This window comes from Passer domesticus, unplaced genomic scaffold (assembly GCF_036417665.1).
Source record: "Passer domesticus isolate bPasDom1 unplaced genomic scaffold, bPasDom1.hap1 HAP1_SCAFFOLD_116, whole genome shotgun sequence".
Taxonomy (NCBI): Eukaryota; Metazoa; Chordata; class Aves; order Passeriformes; family Passeridae; genus Passer; species Passer domesticus.
Window position 1 is genome coordinate 172,884 of NW_026989914.1, and position 22,566 is coordinate 195,449.

The window sequence follows — 22,566 nt, forward strand, 5'->3', positions numbered from 1 at the left end:
CAAGTGGAGGTGGGAAGCTAATAGTCTGTTACTGACTCAATGAGGCCATGGGCAAGACACTTCATGTCTCTCTGTTTTTCTTTAGGAAACAGAATTAAATCCTAATGCAAGCTTCTTACTCATATGCAAGCAGAACAGCCCCGCCAGTCTGATTGCAACATTGTGCAAAGTGCAAGCAAGTGGTCAAAAAGGACCACTACAAGTGTAGCCACCACTTACTTGCTTCAGCTGCATCCCCAGGCTCAAATGTCTCTGGAGGAAGCAGCAAGGATTTTTCATTTTGTCTCCTCTTCATCTCTTCCATCAAAATCTCCATTTTCTTCAGCTCTAAGTTCTCTTTAGCCAACCTGCACAATTCAGCGTGGGTCTAGGTGCAATGGAAACACATCACAGACTGTAAGCAGAAACACACCAAGCAGACACAACATCTCATCAGGAGCACAGAGTGCACAGAGTGCCACAGTCTTCCATGCAGCTCCATATCCATTCCAATAGTTTCAGAGGAATGTCTCCCATGCTCACCTTGGCAATTACACACAGTGAGGTGGAACACTTCACTGCCACAACCTCACACTGCTGCAACTGCAACCTATGTCAGGAAGCCCTGCTTGAAGCATGAAAGTCATAGGAGTGCTCCAAGACAGATGAAGAGCTCACATGACAGTGAGCAGGCAGTGCAGTTCCTACAGGCCATGGCAGAAGAATGAAAACCATGTGCAATACCCAGCAAGGAGGGGGAATGGCTCTTGCTTAACACTCATGGCCAGGAATTGCAGCTGTTTCTCACTTCCTGGCTTCTGAAGGACTCAGCTCTGAAGGACTTGGTCTCTGAGGCCAGCAGACCAAAAGGAGGAGTCTTGTGAAAACAAGTTGCACAAACGCTGATGTTAATGAGCAGAAAACTTGAGAATGAGAGGGCTGTGAGATACAGCCACAAAGGTAACCAGGAAAAAGCAAACTCTCCCATTTTAGTTTGCAGCCTTGCTTACACTCAACATTAGAGTCTTTGCTTCTCTGCATCCAAGGATGCACTTCTCCCACATTCACTGATGTCTAGCATGATCTGCCATTCAGAACTTCTCTAAACCAGCCTTTGCACATAAAGAATGCTTCTGGCATGACTTAGCACCATCTCCAAACCAGTCACCTTGGCACTACTGGAAATAGCCAAGCAATTGCTCTGTAGCTGTCAAATACATTCCCAAGAGAATCCCCATCCCCCAAGGAGTGGAAGATTATGATTTTCAGTGACATTTTGGGCCAAGCACTAAACAGCCACTGGAAAGGAAGTCTGCTCATCCCTGTTCTTATCCCTTACCTTTCCAAAGCTGTCCCTCCGCTCTTTGTCACTCCTAAGACCAGGACTGCTGGGATGATCTGTCTCCTTGGCCTGACTCAGTGAGAGGCCTGGGAATGGAAGCAAAGGTTCCTGTAAATCTCTGGCACCACGTGTTGGAGGCAAAAGAAGCTTAGCTTTCCTCATGAGATGTGCCCAGTATTCTGCAATCCTGTATTTGCAGGGAACAAAGTTCTCATCCAAAAGTTCCACTTTTGCTCTCCTTCCTCGTTCCAGGGGTTTATTCTCTGCTTTCTTTTCAGCAGAGACATCCAAACCCAAATAAACATGACCTATCTCAAAATAAATTTGATCTTGGCTGATATTGACAATTCAAAATGTCCTTAATAGAAATAGCTGATGGCTGGTCATTCTGAAACACTCCCCAACAGAGCTGGTAGAACTAGGAGAACTAATTCTTCACATGGTTTCACAGAGGATAAAAAAATGTAGCAGTCAAGCACTATGAGAGATATACCTGTCTTAAAACTGGATTCTATCACCCTGCAGAATGATTGGGTCAGTAACAAAAGAAAGACCGGAAAGGATGAATGACAGAAGTGATTTATAGTCCAGAATTAATCCATAAAAAATGTCATTTACTTACTGAGGACTACCGCTGCCTAGCTGCAGTAAGCATTGCAGTTGCATATACACAATTAAGGAGTTATTCCAAAGGTGCCATACTCAGGATGTGGCAGAACAAACCCTGAGCAAAGGGACCAGGGGATCTGATCCCTCTTTCTGCATCAGCAGAATTACTTCTCCAAGTCTCATCTCTCCTATCATTACACAACCAGAGATGCCAAAGGAACTACAACAGTGTCATTGAGGCTTAGACCTTGAAAGCAGTGGATGACCCAGAGGTGCCAGAGACTGCATTTTGTCTGGCATAATTCCACTTGTCTGGGATCAGGCAAGGCAGGGACAGGAACAAGGCAGGAGGCATCTCCTCCCCAGCCTCAGCCTGCAGCACTGACACAGGCACAGACAGCCAGGGAAGAGATTTGTCATTGGGAACCTGCCACAGGTGGCTTTGGCCTTGTGCTGTCAGAGGATGACAAACTCACACCCTGCCTAGGCTGCAGCCATTTGGAAGTCTCCTTCTCCTTCACTGGAAAATTCAAAAGGACTTTCCATCATAGGAGGTATGCCTATTCCATACAGTGCAAAACAAGGAATAACCAAGTGCAGACCAAAAATCCATGAATCTCCATCAAATCTCAAAGGGTTCAGACCAGAAACTACCTCAAGGAATGGTTTACTCCTTCAAAAGCAGGAGGAAGGAGTGGAAACATTTCTCATTTCATACTAAATTCCTTCATTTTCTACTCTAATTTTGACACAAGAAAGCCTGCAGGGAGATAAAAGGCATGTGCAAGAAGGAGAGGAATGTTTCCTCTTCCTGCACAGCACATCCAGGAGCCAAGGTATCCCTCCAGCTCCTGCCACTCAGCATTTCACACTGGAGGAATTTTCACTGCACTGCCAGAGAACACTCCCAGTCATTGGGCTCTGGGACAGTCCACTGAGCCCATCAAGAAAATGAAATTAATATAAAGATATCTTTAAATGAATGTGTTTTATCAAAGCTTTCCAAGTGTCACCTCTGAGTCAAGATCCCAATGATCATTTTAGGACAGACATGCCCTGTACATACTTGCATGCTCCGGGGTCTTCTCTTGGCTTCTGCTGCTGGGTCTTGCCCTGAAGAAAATGGAGGACAAAAAAACATATGAGGAGCTAGAAGGAGAAGGGAGAGAATGGGTGTACCATGCAAGGAGGCAAACCTTCTTAGCATGGTCACTGTGATGAAGGAGGAATTGTAACACATAAACCCAAATATGATTTATTGTCCTTAAGCTTTCAGTTGCTGGAATCACACAGAACTGGCCAAGCTCTGGCTGAAGTAACAGCCAAGTCCAGCAGGGGACCCATTCTGACATGTTTTGAAGCCCTGCCTCCTCTTCCCCAGCACCACCTCTGCTCTTGGGGCATTGCTCTTGGGTTTGACATTGGATGGGCAAAATGCGGAATATTCAGAGGTTTGCCTAAATACATGGGAGACTGTGCCAAATCACCACAGGAGATGGGAAGAGTGAGGTGAAGAGCACACTGGAGCAGCAGACACCTTGGCTTACCTCATCTCCTGGGACTCCTGCAATTCCATCTGGGGAGAGCTGTGCACAGACCCAGCAGCACTGCCCACAGGGGGAATTCCTGCCTTGCGTAGACGGGGGATTAAAGATTTTCCCAATTGTCTCTTCTTCATTTCCCCACCAGTGGAGCACAGCAAGGAGGTCTGGAAAGAGTAGAACACAGTGCTCAGATCAATCATCCACACTTGCCCCCTTTGATGCCTCAAGAATTTTATCAATGCTCTTAACTGGGACCTGGTAGGAAAAGTCAAACTGATGCAGCAGCTTGGCTGTGGATTGGGAATGCAAAGGGAACTGGGAGAGACCATGTCCCACATTTCCGAGCTCTCCCCACCTTCTCACTTCCCTGGAAATGCGACTACATTCCCAGCTGGCATCCACATGTTTGACATCAAGGTGTTCTGGGGTGCCACTGCCTCCCCTGGCCTTTTGGATGCCATGGCAGTGGGTTTAGATCACTGTTCTCTCCCTGCCCCTAAGGTGTCTCACAGCCAGTGCTGATCTCCAGCCAAATCCCCACAAAGCCATTCTGCAGCATGTCCAAACCTGCTTGTCTCAAGTCCCTCATTCCTTCTGCTGCTGCCCTTCCCTCCTACACTTCCCCAGCAGCCTTGCAGCCCAGATGCTGCTGCTGAGCTCTCGGGATGCTCGCTGCTCTCCAGCTCCCACACATCCATCATCTCAGCCTCACTGCCATTTAGGAAGTTCAGCAGAGCTCCCTGCCCTGCTGCTCTCTGCAAGGTCTCTGCCTGCCCAACTTGCTCCAGGGCCCCCATGCCATGGCCAGGAATGGGGGAGGAGGCAGCAGGGGCAGATGCACACCCATGCTTAGTATCCCATCATTTCTGGCCCTGCTAAAGAGCCAAGCCAGGACCTGTTCAAAGTTCACTGAAGCGGTCAGTTCCTGTCAGGGAAGAGGTCTCAGAGCTCTGCTGACAGCACATGAAATGAAAATTTAGCACAAAGGACTTAGCTTGGTCTCCTTACCTCTCTTCCCTCTGCTGTGAGCTCCTGGTTTTTTCTACTCTCCTCATCCCAGCCATTGCCAGCATTCCCAGTCTCCTGCTCTCCGCTGCAAATCTTGCTTGGCATGGCAGAAGGAGAGCTCCTCTGGATGGGAGGCAACGGCTTGGAGGGAAGGAGCATCGAGGGACTTGCCAGGGAAAACCTCTTGGCAAGAGGGTAGCCAGTCAGATCTGCAAAGTGGAGACACAAAATATAAGAGAGTCCACAAAGTAAATCTAAATCATCTGAAGCTCCGTATTTCATGGGACAGATTCCTTGGAAGCTTCTAAAGAGCTGCACAGGGAAACATGCTCCTGCAGGCTGCAGCTTGAAGCAGACCAGGGGGAAAACCCTGCCCCACTTCCACAGAGCTGCCACAGGAGCATCCTGGCCTCTGGGCTGCCCTGGCACAGCAGGGAGCCCAGAGCCCTGTGCTCTCCAGCCATGGCTCAGCTGCACATGCACCCTGCTGCTGCTCTCCCTGCCCCACAGCTGAGCAGCCCTACAGCTCCACGGGGCACTGCCAGCAGCACAGCTCATTGCAGGGGCACATGCAGGGCACAGCTGTTCCCTGCCAATGTGCACAGCCTCTCTGGGCTGCCACAAGACCCTTCCTCCCAACAGAGAGCGGCCCAGCTCCCACCTCACCTCTGTGTGAGGCTGAGCCACGCTCACAAGGGAACAAGTGAGTTCGGTGAACTCCCACCTTTACAATCAATCCATCTAATGGGTGAGGCATACAAGGGGTGTTTTCATTATTCAGAAGATCTCTCTGCTTTTTCTTTTCATGCAACTACCATCACTAGAATTCCTTTGAAATGTATGGAGCTGGCAAACCAGGAGAGAAAGCTTCTACAACTTTGCTTATGTGTTGTTCATTACCCATCCACTACTTTGAAATCCCTTTCCTTCTAAACTGTGGGCAACCCACAGTAGTCAACAGAATTTGACAATTACAACCCAGAAGTAATTGCTTTTCAAAGCTAGAGTTCATGGCCTTTGTTTCAGTAACTCCCACTCAGTTCTGGGTTGGGTTTTATTGCTTCATTGCTTTTCTTTCTCTTCACAACAGAGGAAGTGCTGACACATGAACAATGGCACCTCATGTTGGAAGAAGCTTTGCAATCCAGGTTACATGACCCCAGTACTCAAGGAGTCTGCATTTGCAGGGCATAAACTGGCCATTCAATTGGAAATTGCCACTTTTGCTGTGCTTCATTGTTCCATGGGTTTTTCTCCCTGCGTTCTTTCATGCAGACAACAACCAACCAACATAAAACCCAACAACAACATAAACATGATCTGCCACAACACATTTCTTATCTTGGCTAATACTGCCAATTTAAATTTTCTGAATGGGAAGAGTGGAGGGCAGGTGATTCTGAAATGCCCTCCAACAGAGCTGTTAGAAGTAAGAGAACTAATTTTTTACATTATTTCACAAAGGGGAAAATAAAAAGGCAGCCAAGCAATACAAGAGGAACACATCTTTTAAAACTGGATACTTTCAGCTGCTATATTGCTCTGAGGGAGCAAAAATATCACCTGCTTACAGAGCAATACTGGTCACTTGATGCATTAAGTATTGCAGGTGCATACCAGCAATGAAGGAGTCATTCCAAAGGGGCCATACCCAGCATTTGGCAGAACTAACCCTGAGCAAAGGGACCAGGGAATCTGATCCCTTTTTCTGAATCATTTCTCCAAGTCTCATCTCTCCTATCTTTACATGCCCATAGATGCCAAAGGAACAACAACAGTGTCAATGAGCCCTACACCTTGAAAGCATTGCCGGACATAGATGTGCCAGAGACTGCTTTTGTCTGGCACAATTCCACTTGTCAGGGATCAGGCAAGGCAGGGACAGGGGCAAGGCAGGAGGCATCTCCTCCCCAGCCTCAGCCTGCAGCACTGACACAGGCACAGACAGCCAGGGAAGAGATTTGTCATTGGGAACCTGCCACAGGTGGCTTTGGCCTTGTGCTGTCAGAGGATGACAAACTCACACCCTGCCTAGGCTGCAGCCATTTGGAAGTCTCCTTCTCCTTCACTGGAAAATTCAAAAGGACTTTCCATCATAAGAGATTTCCCTATTCTTCCCAGAGCTAAACCATGAATAACCCAGTGCAGAACCAATATCCATGAATCTCCTTTAAATCTAAAGGTGTTCAGACCAGAAAATACCCAAAGGAATGGTTTTCTCTTTCAAAAGCAGGAGGAAGGAACGGGAACATTTCTCATTTCATGCTAAATGCCTTCTTTTTCTACTCTAATTTGGACACAAGAAAAGCTGCAGGGACATAAAAGGCATATGCAGCGTGGAGCGGAAATGTTTTCTTTTTTGCGCTGCAGTTCCAGAATCCCAAGGTACCACTCAAGCTCCTGCCACTCAACACTTCACACTGGAAGAATTTTCACTCCACCACCAGAGAACACACTCAGGGACTGGGCTCTGGGAGAGTCCACTGAGACCATCAAGGAATTGAAATTAATTTAAAGACTTTTTTTAAAGAATGCATTTTAACCAACCTTTCCAATTGTCAACTCTGAGTCAAATTCCCAATGGTCATTTTAGGACAGACGTGCCCTGTACATACCTGCATGCTCTGGGGTCTTCTCCTGGCTTCTGCTGCTGGGTCTTGGCCTGGAGAAAATGGAAGACAAAAGAACATATGAGGAGCTAGAAGGAGAAGGGAGGGAATGGGCATACCATGAAAGAGGCAAACCTTCTTGGCATGGTCACTGTGACGAAGGAGGAATTGCAACACATAAACCCAAGAGGATGCAAAGGTGATGCATTGTGCTTAAGCTTTCAGTTGCTGGAGTCACACAGAACTGGCCAAGCTCTGGCTGAAGTAACAGCCAAGTCCAGCAGGGGACCCATCCTGAGTCACTTTGAAGCCCTGCCTCCCCTTCCCCAGCACCACCTCTGCTCTTGGGGCATTGCTCTTGGGTTTGACATTGGATGGGCAAAATGCGGAATATTCAGAGGTTTGCCTAAATACATGGGAGACTGTGCCAAATCACCACAGGAGATGGGAAGAGTGAGGTGAAGAGCACACTGGAGCAGCAGACACCTTGGCTTACCTCATCTCCTGGGACTCCTGCAATTCCATCTGGGGAGAGCTGTGCACAGACCCAGCAGCACTGCCCACAGGGGGAATTCCTGCCTTGCGTAGACGGGGGATTAAAGATTTTCCCAATTGTCTCTTCTTCATTTCCCCACCAGTGGAGCACAGCAAGGAGGTCTGGAAAGAGTAGAACACAGTGCTCAGATCAATCATCCACACTTGCCCCCTTTGATGCCTCAAGAATTTTATCAATGCTCTTAACTGGGACCTGGTAGGAAAAGTCAAACTGATGCAGCAGCTTGGCTGTGGATTGGGAATGCAAAGGGAACTGGGAGAGACCATGTCCCACATTTCCGAGCTCTCCCCACCTTCTCACTTCCCTGGAAATGCGACTACATTCCCAGCTGGCATCCACATGTTTGACATCAAGGTGTTCTGGGGTGCCACTGCCTCCCCTGGCCTTTTGGATGCCATGGCAGTGGGTTTAGATCACTGTTCTCTCCCTGCCCCTAAGGTGTCTCACAGCCAGTGCTGATCTCCAGCCAAATCCCCACAAAGCCATTCTGCAGCATGTCCAAACCTGCTTGTCTCAAGTCCCTCATTCCTTCTGCTGCTGCCCTTCCCTCCTACACTTCCCCAGCAGCCTTGCAGCCCAGATGCTGCTGCTGAGCTCTCGGGATGCTCGCTGCTCTCCAGCTCCCACACATCCATCATCTCAGCCTCACTGCCATTTAGGAAGTTCAGCAGAGCTCCCTGCCCTGCTGCTCTCTGCAAGGTCTCTGCCTGCCCAACTTGCTCCAGGGCCCCCATGCCATGGCCAGGAATGGGGGAGGAGGCAGCAGGGGCAGATGCACACCCATGCTTAGTATCCCATCATTTCTGGCCCTGCTAAAGAGCCAAGCCAGGACCTGTTCAAAGTTCACTGAAGCGGTCAGTTCCTGTCAGGGAAGAGGTCTCAGAGCTCTGCTGACAGCACATGAAATGAAAATTTAGCACAAAGGACTTAGCTTGGTCTCCTTACCTCTCTTCCCTCTGCTGTGAGCTCCTGGTTTTTTCTACTCTCCTCATCCCAGCCATTGCCAGCATTCCCAGTCTCCTGCTCTCCGCTGCAAATCTTGCTTGGCATGGCAGAAGGAGAGCTCCTCTGGATGGGAGGCAACGGCTTGGAGGGAAGGAGCATCGAGGGACTTGCCAGGGAAAACCTCTTGGCAAGAGGGTAGCCAGTCAGATCTGCAAAGTGGAGACACAAAATATAAGAGAGTCCACAAAGTAAATCTAAATCATCTGAAGCTCCGTATTTCATGGGACAGATTCCTTGGAAGCTTCTAAAGAGCTGCACAGGGAAACATGCTCCTGCAGGCTGCAGCTTGAAGCAGACCAGGGGGAAAACCCTGCCCCACTTCCACAGAGCTGCCACAGGAGCATCCTGGCCTCTGGGCTGCCCTGGCACAGCAGGGAGCCCAGAGCCCTGTGCTCTCCAGCCATGGCTCAGCTGCACATGCACCCTGCTGCTGCTCTCCCTGCCCCACAGCTGAGCAGCCCTACAGCTCCACGGGGCACTGCCAGCAGCACAGCTCATTGCAGGGGCACATGCAGGGCACAGCTGTTCCCTGCCAATGTGCACAGCCTCTCTGGGCTGCCACAAGACCCTTCCTCCCAACAGAGAGCGGCCCAGCTCCCACCTCACCTCTGTGTGAGGCTGAGCCACGCTCACAAGGGAACAAGTGAGTTCGGTGAACTCCCACCTTTACAATCAATCCATCTAATGGGTGAGGCATACAAGGGGTGTTTTCATTATTCAGAAGATCTCTCTGCTTTTTCTTTTCATGCAACTACCATCACTAGAATTCCTTTGAAATGTATGGAGCTGGCAAACCAGGAGAGAAAGCTTCTACAACTTTGCTTATGTGTTGTTCATTACCCATCCACTACTTTGAAATCCCTTTCCTTCTAAACTGTGGGCAACCCACAGTAGTCAACAGAATTTGACAATTACAACCCAGAAGTAATTGCTTTTCAAAGCTAGAGTTCATGGCCTTTGTTTCAGTAACTCCCACTCAGTTCCGGGTTGGGTTTTATTGCTTCATTGCTTTTCTTTCTCTTCACAACAGAGGAAGTGCTGACACATGAACAATGGCACCTCATGTTGGAAGAAGCTTTGCAATCCAGGTTACATGACCCCAGTACTCAAGGAGTCTGCATTTGCAGGGCATAAACTGGCCATTCAATTGGAAATTGCCACTTTTGCTGTGCTTCATTGCTCCATGGGTTTTTCTCCCTGCGTTCTTTCATGCAGACAACAACCAACCAACATAAAACCCAAAACCAACATAAACATGATCTGCCACAACACATTTCTTATCTTGGCTAATACTGCCAATTTAAATTTTCTGAATGGGAAGAGTGGAGGGCAGGTGATTCTGAAATGTCCTCCAACAGAGCTGTTAGAAGTAAGAGAACTAATTTTTTACATTATTTCACAAAGGGGAAAATAAAAAGGCAGCCAAGCAATACAAGAGGAACACATCTTTTAAAACTGGATACTTTCAGCTGGTATATTGCTCTGAGGGAGCAAAAATATCACCTGCTTACAGAGCAATACTGGTCACTTGATGCATTAAGTATTGCAGGTGCATACCAGCAATGAAGGAGTCATTCCAAAGGGGCCATACCCAGCATTTGGCAGAACTAACCCTGAGCAAAGGGACCAGGGAATCTGATCCCTTTTTCTGAATCATTTCTCCAAGTCTCATCTCTCCTATCTTTACATGCCCATAGATGCCAAAGGAACAACAACAGTGTCAATGAGCCCTACACCTTGAAAGCATTGCCGGACATAGATGTGCCAGAGACTGCATTTTGTCTGGCACAATTCCACTTGTCAGGGATCAGGCAAGGCAGGCACAGGGACAAGGCAGGAGGCATCTCCTCCCCAGCCTCAGCCTGCAGCACTGACACAGGCACAGACAGCCAGGGAAGAGATTTGTCATTGGGAACCTGCCACAGGTGGCTTTGGCCTTGTGCTGTCAGAGGATGACAAACTCACACCCTGCCTAGGCTGCAGCCATTTGGAAGTCTCCTTCTCCTTCACTGGAAAATTCAAAAGGACTTTCCATCATAAGAGATTTCCCTATTCTTCCCAGAGCAAAACCATGAATAACCCAGTGCAGAACCAATATCCATGAATCTCCTTTAAATCTAAAGGAGTTCAGACCAGAAAATACCCAAAGGAATGGTTTTCTCTTTCAAAAGCAGGAGGAAGGAACGGGAACATTTCTCATTTCATGCTAAATGCCTTCTTTTTCTACTCTAATTTGGACACAAGAAAAGCTGCAGGGACATAAAAGGCATATGCAGCGTGGAGCGGAAATGTTTTCTTTTTTGCGCTGCAGTTCCAGAATCCCAAGGTACCACTCAAGCTCCTGCCACTCAACACTTCACACTGGAAGAATTTTCACTCCACCACCAGAGAACACACTCAGGGACTGGGCTCTGGGAGAGTCCACTGAGACCATCAAGGAATTGAAATTAATTTAAAGACTTTTTTTAAAGAATGCATTTTAACCAACCTTTCCAATTGTCAACTCTGAGTCAAATTCCCAATGGTCATTTTAGGACAGACGTGCCCTGTACATACCTGCATGCTCTGGGGTCTTCTCCTGGCTTCTGCTGCTGGGTCTTGGCCTGGAGAAAATGGAAGACAAAAGAACATATGAGGAGCTAGAAGGAGAAGGGAGGGAATGGGCGTACCATGAAAGAGGCAAACCTTCTTGGCATGGTCACTGTGACGAAGGAGGAATTGCAACACATAAACCCAAGAGGATGCAAAGGTGATGCATTGTGCTTAAGCTTTCAGTTGCTGGAGTCACACAGAACTGGCCAAGCTCTGGCTGAAGTAACAGCCAAGTCCAGCAGGGGACCCATCCTGAGACACTTTGAAGCCCTGCCTCCCCTTCCCCAGCACCACCTCTGCTCTTGGGGCATTGCTCTTGGGTTTGACATTGGATGGGCAAAATGCGGAATATTCAGAGGTTTGCCTAAATACATGGGAGACTGTGCCAAATCACCACAGGAGATGGGAAGAGTGAGGTGAAGAGCACACTGGAGCAGCAGACACCTTGGCTTACCTCATCTCCTGGGACTCCTGCAATTCCATCTGGGGAGAGCTGTGCACAGACCCAGCAGCACTGCCCACAGGGGGAATTCCTGCCTTGCGTAGACGGGGGATTAAAGATTTTCCCAATTGTCTCTTCTTCATTTCCCCACCAGTGGAGCACAGCAAGGAGGTCTGGAAAGAGTAGAACACAGTGCTCAGATCAATCATCCACACTTGCCCCCTTTGATGCCTCAAGAATTTTATCAATGCTCTTAACTGGGACCTGGTAGGAAAAGTCAAACTGATGCAGCAGCTTGGCACAGGATTGGGAATGCAAAGGGAACTGGACAGGGAGAGACCATGTCCCACATTTCCAAGCTCTCCCCACCTTCTCACTTCCCTGGAAATGCGACTACATTCCCAGCTGACATCCATACGTTTGACATCAAGGTGTTCTGGGGTGCCACTGCCTCCCCTGGCCTTTTGGATGCCATGGCAGTGGGTTTAGATCACTCTTCTCTCCCTGCCCCTAAGGTGTCTCACAGCCAGTGCTGATCTCCAGCCAAATCCCCACAAAGCCATTCTGCAGCATGTCCAAACCTGCTTGTCTCAAGTCCCTCATTCCTTCTGCTGCTGCCCTTCCCTCCTACACTTCCCCAGCAGCCTTGCAGCCCAGATGCTGCTGCTGAGCTCTCGGGATGCTCGCTGCTCTCCAGCTCCCACACATCCATCATCTCAGCCTCACTGCCATTCAGGAAGTTCAGCAGAGCTCCCTGCCCTGCTGCTCTCTGCAAGGTCTCTGCCTGCCCAACTTGCTCCAGGGCCCCCATGCCATGGCCAGGAATGGGGGAGGAGGCAGCAGGGGCAGATGCACACCCATGCTTAGTATCCCATCATTTCTGGCCCTGCTAAAGAGCCAAGCCAGGACCTGTTCAAAGTTCACTGAAAGGGTCGGTTCCTGTCAGGGAAAAGGTGTCAGAGCTCTGCTGTGTCCTGGGTTGACTATATGATGCTTTTATCCCCAATTTTCTTGTTCTGTTTATACTGAATAATAAGTTTTACACCTTTAAGACTCTCTTCCAGACAGTGAAGAGGGGAGGGAAGAAGCGCGCAGTTTGTTTTCAGACTGCTCTCACTCCTCCACATTCCTGCTCCTGGAATGTGTTGTCTGCGGATGGACAGACAGCCGGACAGTGCTCCTTTTCCCCTTTTTTTCTGCTTTTAGTTAGTTTTAGCTAGCTGAGGCAAAGAAGTTCCCTGGACTGTGATTTTTTTCCTTTTTTCTTGGACCTGTTCAACCCTGCTCTGGACTGAACACCCAGAAGAGCACCGGCAGCTCCACCTGTGGCCCCCTGGCCAGGCCTGGGCCGCGGCGTTTCCAGCACCAGAGACTGGTCAAAGACTGAGTGAGCCGAGCTGCAACCCGGGGAGGGGACTGTTCTGAGTTTGCTTTCTTTGGAGCAGTGAGAAGTTTTATTGTTTAATATTGTTTGGGTTCTATTGTTTAATAAACAGGTTTCTTTCCACTTTTTCTCCAAGGAGATATTTTCTCCCGAACAGGTTAGAGGGGGCAGGGGCAATTGAATCTGCTTTTGTAGAGAAGCCCCTTTGGGGGTTATCTCCCAAACTTGCCCTAAACCAGGACACAATGCCACCCAGACAGACAGTGCCCAGGGAAGCAGTGCCCATAAGGAGCCCAGAGGAGTCCAAAACAGCACACAAACTCTCTTTCCACACTCTGTGCCTCTTGACTGCCTCTGCTTAGTAGCTTTTTTTCTTCAGCTTGCATGAGGGCAATTTCCCCCTTCATCTCAAGCAGCCTTTTCTCCTGCTCCCTCTGTACCTCTGCCAGGAAGTTTGCCCGTTCCTCCAGCTGCTTCCATGCCTCCACATGCTGCTCTTCCAGTTGTCTCTCCTGATGAGGGGAACAGACACTTCCTGATGAAGTCCAAGCAATGCTCCCCATAGAAAGAAATGGAAGCTTCATCCCTCCAACAACCCCCCCCACCTGGAAAGTGCACATGAGTTGTGACTTTGTGCCCTCCAGCAATGCTGTTCTAACCCAAAATGTAGAGGGAGTGTCAGCAGCTGGAAGGAAGGAGATGCCACCTTCCTTCCCTGCTCTCATGGCTGCCCGTTTTCTAGCCCCTCTCTCCTCAGCATTTCTGCCTGTTCTTAGAGGCTCTGTGCTCACATTCCCCCTGCCCTTTGATCAAGGAAGAGCTGCACATGGACTGCAGGATGAGGATGAGGCCAGCGCCTCGATGATCCAGTCACAAGGCAGGCCACCAGCTGAAATACCAGCAACACGGGGCCTCTTGCATATGATTCAGGCCCAAAGACATCTGTCCACCATGGGAGGACTGAAAGCAAGGAACCCAGTTGCTGGGACTGCAGTTGGCAGCAAGGTCAGCAGCCGCCTGCTGCATGGCACAAGGCTGTGGGGAAGATCCTGCCCCTTCGCTGCCATGCTTTGGGTGGCGATCACCCAGCCTCTTGGGGAACTTGGCTGATGCCCATCCTCAACCTGTGCATGCATATACTGTCCCAGCATTATCCTCTGGCTCTTCACAGGCCTTCAAGTATGAGCCCTTGAAGGCCCCTGCTGCCTGGCCCAGCAACGTCTGGCCTACAGCAGATGCTTGTGGCCATGTCACATACTCAGGCTGCTCTTCTGCTTAGCCAGGCCACCAAACCTGCCTGAAATCTTCAGGGGCCTCTTGTTTCTTACCAGTTCTTGCATGAGATTCGTTTTTTCCTCTTCCTGGGCAGAGTGCCAGAGTCTCAGAGCCTTGCAGCACTGCTCTTGTGCCCAGCGGAGCTGTTCAGCCATGTCTTCACATTGCTGCTGGCTGAGAGCTCTTACAGCCAGCAGCTCACGACGAAGGCCCCTCACATCCTCTGCAAACATGACACACGGCAATCAGACACTCCACAAGCAGAGCAATCTGCTGGCCTTAAGCCCTTCCAGTTTCAGGCAAGGAGGGACCTGCCCTCAGCTGCTTCACTGCTCAGAAGCCCTGGGCACAGAGCTGCCTTCGCAGCCACTGCACTGGGCAGGGCCATCAGCAGAAACAAAGCACACCAGGCTCTCACCCAGTATCGCCTCCTTGGCCTGCCTGGCCCTGCACACTTGGGCTTCCACACGGCTCCTGGCCATCTCCAGCTCCCATATGTGCTGCTGTGCCTCCAGCAGGCTGCTTTGCAGGCTCTCCTTCTCTGACCTACAAGGCGTGAAGATGAAGAGCAATTGCTCCTGGCACACAGGGGCAGCTTCTCCAGTAAGATGTGCCTTAAGATCCCTACACCTTAGTATGCAAAATGGCTTGCATGGAAACTCAGATACAGCAGGACTATTTTGCCACTTTACATAGCAAAGCAGGCCCCTCCAGGTGACTGGGCAGCCTTTCCTCATGACCTAGCCCAGCTCAGTTTGGTCTCAGCAGCCAAAGCTGAAATTGCTGTTGCCTGACCTATCACACACGGGTGTGCCCACCAAGTATCTGCAAAGGGACAAAAGCCCAGCCTCTGCTCACAGCCCTGAGCTCATCAGCACTTCCAAGTCACTCTGCAGGTGCAGGACAGAACAGGGCTCTTCTGGCTGACTCCTCAATGCTTCATGCCATTCATAGTGGATGTATAGGTACTTTGTTGGCCAGGCACTCTCTAAGTAAAAGGGACTAAAGGCATTCACCAAACCATATAGCAAAACCTTTGACTTCTAGCAGCATGAGTAGGAAACCAGAAGTAGGTTTCTATCTGCACAAGAACTCACTAGGAGGAGGGACAGATATCCGGCCAATTAAATTACTGGAATTGGATGAACAAGACCACTTGCTACCTTTATGTTTGGCTAACTAAGCCAGCAGTGCCCAAATATCTGGGCACTCTTTAAAAAGGAAAAAAGACCAGCCAAAAAGATCCTTGACAGGTTACAGAGGTGGCTGGACAAGTGGGAAAGAATCAGTGCGCAGCAAGAATCCCCAGACACTGTCAAGAAGTCACAAGACCTTTCCCTTCTGCTGCTGCTGCTCTTTGTAAGCAGTTCTAGGTTCTGCACCATTCTTCACAGGAGTCAGCTCTGCAGGCTCTCAAGATTTTCAGCATGACCCTCCAGCTTCACCTGAAGCGTCAGCACCCTATTCACAACATTCACATCTAAGAGCCTTGAATTCCAAAAACCCCATGTCAAACAACTTGGCAAGCAAAGATTGATGGTCAGATGCACTGAAGGAGAAAGCAAAACCAGAGGGAAACTTCTGGTTTCAGCAAACATCTGCACAGTGTCCCTGGTCCTCAATTCAGTGCCAAGTTGGCTTGCTTTGCACTTGTCACAGGAATGTGCAAGGGGTCCCAAGCAGGCACCCAAAAAATGCTTTGAGAGCTTGAGCTGGCAGAAAAGTAAGATTCACATCACAGTATCCTTCTCTTTTTGCTTGTATCTCTTTGTTTCTCTGTCCGACAAACATCTGGAGAGCACAGAGCAGGCAGTAAATCCTGACATAATGCTCACCACCTTTGTAACTACAGACCTTCAGTAATGTCCCACCCAGGGTCTCCTCCCTGCCTTTACCTGGCCTCTGCCAGCTGCTCTGAAAGGCCTCGCAGGTCCCGCTCCGTGGCTGCCAGTCGGGCTTCCAGGGCAGCGTTCTCCTGTGCCAGCACCGCCTTCTCTCTGCACACCTGGGACAGGGTGTGCCCTTGGCAGGAGAACTCCTGCAGCAGCTTCTCCAGGCCCCTGTGGGCTGGCCGCTGCCGGCGGAAAACCTGGCAGTGGAGGGGCACCATTTTTCAAGAGGAACAACAACAACAACAACACAGGCTCGGTCTCAGCTTGCTGCCAGAAGCAGCATTCGGGGGGGTCTTGCTAGGACAAATCCCTCTCCCACAAGTGCTGCCTAGGAACAAGGTGAGCGTACCTTTGGCACGGCCAGAGGAACCGCTTCCTTCAGCAGATCCCTCTGAGGCTGCCATTCCTCCGCTGTCCGTGCCGCCACTTCAGACGCCCTCTCCAGTGAGGAGTGCCACTTTCTCTCAAATGCAGCCAACTCCTTCCATCTACGGCAAGCAGACAGACAAACAAGCCTTTAATTGCAACACAGTCTCCTTGCAAGACCAGGACTGCATACCATGTCCCACACAAGGCAGTCTCAGGGGCTTCCAACAGCCCTCTACTTCCACTTCAAGAGAATGCTGCAATTCCCTCCCTAGACCAGCATCTTTCTTCGTCCTTCATGCAGGTGAAGGAGTCACCACTGAGGAAGTCAAACAAGCTTCCAGAAGCCACAGAACACTTCCAGAAAGCTCAGGTACTCTCAGCTGAGTAACAGCTTCCTGCCTGCTAGCTCTTACACTCCTTTCTGATTACAGTGGATACTGGACTTGCAAAAGTTCTTCTATGGCGAAGACATGCTTGCTAAGTCTAGGTGAGTAGTGCCACAATTACTCTTGCTTTCACTAGTGAAACAAGGAAAGAGCCTGCAAGCCATAGCTTGGGGAGGAGGTGGGGACGATTTTCCAATCCAGTTATCAAAGGATGGTTAGGCTGGCAGAGATGCCAGGAAGCCTCTAGCCCAGTCTTCAGTTCCAAGCACTTGGGGTCAGCATCTGGACAGGCTGCTCAAGGCCCTATCCAGCTGGGGCTTCGGAATGTCTAGGGCTGGAATCTGCACAAGCTCTCTGAGATGTTTGCTCTGCTGCATGACTGCCTTTGCAGGTCAATGCTTTGCTCTCCTTAAGCCCAGCCTGAGCCTCCCTTGCTTTTACTCTGGTCTAGTTTGGAATGCTTTTTGTCAAGGTTTAAGGAGTGAGTCCCAGGAGGCAGCTGTGCTCTAGGTTGCTCAGCAGCCAGACCTGTCCTGGGCTGCCTTCCCCCGTCTGTGCTGAGCAAGTCCAACAAGGAGAAAGCCAAATTTGTTCTTTGACACTGGGCCTCCTAAAGCCCAGCAATGCCCAGCCCTGCTCAGAGAAAGCGAGAAAGCTCAACACGCACCTGAACTCCTGGGCGCCGTGCACTCTGTCCGTGCTCTCCTGCCGCTCCGCATTTCCTGCCTGGGCCCAGGAGTCCTGACTGGCAAGATCCTCTCCTCGTGGGACCTGCAAGGAATAGGCAGGGAAAAAGCACAAACAAGCAGAGCTGGCAGCGCCTGTGAGGTGAGAGCGGGCCCGGCCTTGGCCGGGGTGCAGCCCCAGCAGAGGCCTGGCAGAGCCCGGAGCAGCCTGAGCCTGGGCAGAGGCAGGCTGGAAGGAGGCCCTTGGAGCTGCAGGAGGCAGCAGCCGGGCCCTGGGTGCCTCTTCCTGGCAGCGGGCGAATCCTCCGCTCTCAGAGCCCAGGTGGCAGCTGGCTGCTCCCGAGGGGAAGCGTAGCCGTGCTGGGCACAGCCCAGACTGGAGGCATTGGCCGTCTGGAGTCTGCCCAGGAGCAGAGAAAGGCCAGGGGCAGCCCAGGGCCGGTGGCCTGGCTGAGGATTCCTACTCTTCTGCCGGCTGCCCTGTGACTCCTGGCAAAGGGCAGCAGTGTGTGCAGCACTCTGGGCAGCGGCGCAGGGAGCCGGGCTGCTGGGCAGGCTGGAGCACAGGGCAGCGTCCTTCAGGCACGGCACTTCTGCCAGGGCCACCAGGCCAGCCTGAGGCACTGACAGCTTGGCAGCTCCCATCTGCAGGAGCCAGTGCCTCCCACAGCTCTGCCAGGAAGCGCCTGCAGGCCTGCAGTTCTGCCCTGAGCCACAGCAAAGGTGTGAAATGCAGAGTGTTTTGCAGAAATATTCAGGGCCACCAGGCCAGCCTGCTTTGTGCTCTCTGGAGCACAGCAAGCACTGTGCAATGCTGCTCTGAGCTGCTGGGAGAGAGGGAATTGGGGATGTGCCTGAAATTGTACTTGAGTAGTGAACTGATTTGGAAAAGAGCTGAATCATTTCATTAGGCAATCTGTGTTTTCATGATTAATTTCTGAAAGAAAGTCACCATGTGTTGCACACAGGTAGGGGTATTAGAAAAGAAAGGCCTTATAAAATCAGGCCTTGCTCTGCTCAATTACCAGCTGGCCTGTTATGTCTTCTATGTGCAGCTAGCTAACTTCCCATGTGAAAAATCATAAGAATGAGTGCAGTTAACACAGCAAGCTGTTGTAGTTAGAAAACAGTTTGCATCTGTAATAAACAAGAAATCTGACCCCTGAGAGTCCACAGAGGAAAAATGGAAACACCTGAGTAAAAGAGAAAGTCTTAGCATGTACACACAAAAACACCTTCTAAGCAATGAATGGTGTGTCAAGGAAACTACCAGGCAGTTGGAATTGAACACGAGAGCTGTGAAAAATGTATAAAAATGTGTTATATGAATAAAGAATTGGCCTTCCCTGCGTGAAGAGACAGAGTCCCAGCTGCTTTATTGACACAGCAATGTGGTGTCACTCAGCAAGAGCACTTGCAGGGTGTATTGATGAAATGCTTGTGTTTGATTCCCAGAAAAGGAAGGAGAGGCGTTAAGTGTAACAAATAGGGCTTAGTCTTGTGAATTCCTTTAGCTTTAATGGGCAGTACTGGACCCTGTATTCCCCCATTGCAGTGATCAATGTGTGCAAGTGGCTATCTTAGCCTTGAGAATAAAGAGAGAGGTCCTGCTAAGAAGATAGCTGGAATGCATTGAAAGGGAAGGTAGTGTTTTTAGGAGTCTCTTGACTAGCAGAGGCAAATTTGAAGATTGAAATATTTCCTAAATGACTGTGTGAGGAACAGGAGTCGTGTTGGAGTGTCAGAACCCAGGACATCCCTCTGGGTGCCCTGGATGGCTCGAGCCCTGGCAGGGGGCTCGGAGATCCTGTCAGGAAGCCAAAGACACTTGGGATTTTGATCTTAAGCCATGGAGCAAATTAACAACCTTGTACGAAGAATCCCAAGTCACAGGAGTTGAAGTAGCATAATAGTAGTTGTCACAGGGTGAAAAGTAGAATTTTGGGATTTTTAGAACAGGGGTTTGGATTCCCAAGATGGAGGAATTTGGGTGTTCCCTGTCCTTCTTTCTCCTTCCTAACGTCCATGTTCTGGGTTGTGCTGGCACTCTTGGATTGGTTTAGAGTAGAAGTAGACAGTCTAACATAGGTGATAGGTATTGGAAAATAACTGTAAATAAAGTACATGTAGTTTTTAGTATCAAGAGATAGCAATTCCTCAGGGCAGGGCAGTGTGCCCTTGACAGACCTGCAGATCAGACCTCTGTGAATCTGAGAGAAAATATTTTAGATACTAGATAATGAACAATCTTGTGAATCAGAGCCAAAGAATTCCGACTCTTCCTTTGACCATCGGGCAGGGAAAAGGGACACTTGGATCATCCTGACAGTAGGAAACCGGAGATCCGAGGCCCTGCCATATTTGATCCATGTTTGAGCAGGTTGACAAGACAATGAAGAAAAGTGTATTGTTTAAAGGGGGGAACTTGGCCCTTGAAAGAGAAAGAATGTATTGGTGAGTGGGTGGGCAGTTCAGCCTTGAAAGGGGAACAATGCATCATGGAGCCCTTGTTGGCAGGGAGTCATGGAGTATGGTGAGCCATGGTGGCCTCATCTCACACGCCAGCCGTGTGTGAGCTGATGCTGTAACTGGGAAAATCCCACTCCTGAGCAGGAGATAGAAGGCCTGGTCTGGGGTGGAGGGGTGAGAAGGATGAGATGCACACCGTTTTGATCCAGGGGATGTCCTGGAAGTGCACTGCCTACCTGTGCCTCCTACCGAGCACCACGCTCCTGCTCCTTCTCCTGCTCAGCGGATTTTTGGGAATCCAGGGGTTGGTATGTATTATTTGCTACTGCAGCTAATGGAATAAGTTAGCTTTGCAAGCCCAGTTGTGTCTTAGTTATTTTGTGCATGGGTCTCCTCCTGAAGCTGTGGCAATGACCACCAGGGACCTACAGGACACTCCTACTCTGATGTCAATAAATTCTGAGAAGAGGTTTAAATATGTCAAATAATTTGGAGTAATGTTTAGCCTGTGAGTTTCAGCAAAGTATTGAATATGTCTTAGTTCCATGGATACAAACTAGTAAGTCAGATTGCTGGGAGTGCAGGTGTTAAGGAAGTGATTCCCTACACACCCAACACTGAAACAAAGTATTGCTTTCTTTCTAACCCTGAGCTGGCAGCAGGGATCAGGCCCTGCTTGGTAACCTTTCATTTTGGCAACTTCTGTTAGCAGGTAAGAAAGGTCCCAATGAAACCTTTTCCAGCTGTTTCCCTCTGGTTTCTCTTCTTAGGCTCCAGAGCTCTTTGCTGCAGGTGTCCTGGGTGTGTGCAGAGCAGAGGAGCCCCACAGAGCCCTTGGTTTCCCACAAGGTGTGCTGCCTTGTTCCCAGGTGTGCCCAGCTGTGGCAGGAGGAAGAGCCCGCAGCGCAGAGGGCACCGTGCCCTGCCCAGCCGGGGCTCCCTGGCACAGAGCAGCAGCAGCGCCAGCGCCGTTCAACCCGCTCCTGCCTTGCCTTCCCCTGGCACACAGAAGCCTCTGGAAATCAGCACCTCCAGTCACGTTCCCAGCTTGGAGCAGCTGCTGCTGCTGGGCAGATGCTGCCAGTGTGAGTGCTTCCAAAGGGGACTAAAGGCAGAGATGTACATGCACAGGAGCCCTGGGCATGTCCGGTAAACGTGCAAATATATGGGGAGATTTGTTAGCAATTATTTCAGCTGTTATGCCAACAGTGGCTTCTCTCCTGGCTCTGTGTGTTACAGATGAGTAACGTAATGGTTGGCTTTCACAATTAAGAGATAGATATTATATGGATATAAAAATATAAAGTGATGTTAACGTAATATATCCTCCCATTGTCCTCTTTCCCCTCCCCCTTGTAATAACCTTGGTCGTCAGGGCATTTGGGGAGGGCTGGCTTGTGACCAGGAGGCGAGGTGTAAAACACCTGACCTCCAATCAAAATGTAAGAAAGTAATCTCCAGCAATGGATAGCAGAGAAAGAGTTGACTGACCAAACTTTTGGAGGGGCTAAGGCTATCAAAGGCAGAGTATCTCTTTTGTAGATGAGGATGTGGCTGCAAGTCACAGAGACTGCCAGTTCTGAACATTTTTCCTTGTTCAGTCCTTTGTTAAGGTTTAATAAACCTTTAAAATGTTCAAAGTGAGAGTCGTTTCTCACATGTGCAATGCTGTGGGCCATTTTCTCGATCTCGTTTCCTTTACATGGGTCCCATCTGAGTGCTCACTTGGGCTACAGGCTGTAGGTGCTTGGGGCACTCTTGGAGTTGCTCTTGGATCCCTTGAACAATGGGGTTTGGCCCGGGAGGGCAATTTGTGCTGCTTTGTGGCAGAGGAGAACTTCCCAGGCTATTTTGTGTTTGCTGTGGGGAAGGTTGGTTATTGCTTTGTATAAAGTCACAGACCAGCATGGAGCATTTGCTTTGTGATGTCAGGTCATGGTTGCCACGTCACAGTGGTGACATGAGAAGGTTGCCTTGGTGCACGGAAGGCCTCAGTGTCAGAGCAGCCCTAGGGCTTGCTCAGAGCAGGAGCACCCTACGCCTTGAGGCATTTGTCAGTGGGCAGCTGCACACTGACAGGAGCCTTGTTTGTTCTAGTGTTGGAGCACAGCGTGCAAACTTGCACGGCAGTGCTACAATGATTCAGCAGCTTGCTGCTGCAGTGGTTACTGTTTATGGCGTGACTTATTCCGGCTATTTTCTGACTCACCTGGCACGTAAGTAGAGATTTCCCCTCTACTTAGGTTAGGGTGTAACCTAACCTGGCTTTTGTATGTCTTCCTGCTCCTTCTTAGTGACTGAGCTGATTTAGAAACAGAAAGAGCATTAGGATGCCACTGGTTTAATAAAGCTCCTGTCAATTTGTTCAGCTAAAAAGGGGGTGTCTGTAGCCACAGGGGCAGCATTGCCAGGGAACCTG

At 49.8% G+C, this 22,566-nt stretch overlaps 1 protein-coding gene across 1 annotated transcript; it reads right to left on the bottom strand.

Moving 5' to 3' along the window:
* Positions 1-196: 196 nt before the first annotated feature.
* LOC135291774 (uncharacterized) lies at positions 197-21,826 on the bottom strand. The gene is made up of 18 exons (XM_064406031.1): positions 21,806-21,826; positions 17,660-17,763; positions 16,587-16,725; positions 16,241-16,434; positions 16,085-16,136; positions 14,764-14,923; positions 14,399-14,568; positions 13,511-13,582; positions 11,699-11,859; positions 11,209-11,255; positions 8,593-8,801; positions 7,588-7,748; positions 7,098-7,144; positions 4,483-4,691; positions 3,478-3,638; positions 2,997-3,043; positions 1,319-1,407; positions 197-367 (listed from the first exon to the last, which is right to left on the bottom strand). The coding sequence occupies exons 1-18, from the start codon at positions 21,824-21,826 to the stop codon at positions 197-199; spliced, it is 2,214 nt and encodes a 737-aa protein (XP_064262101.1).
* Positions 21,827-22,566: the final 740 nt, after the last annotated feature.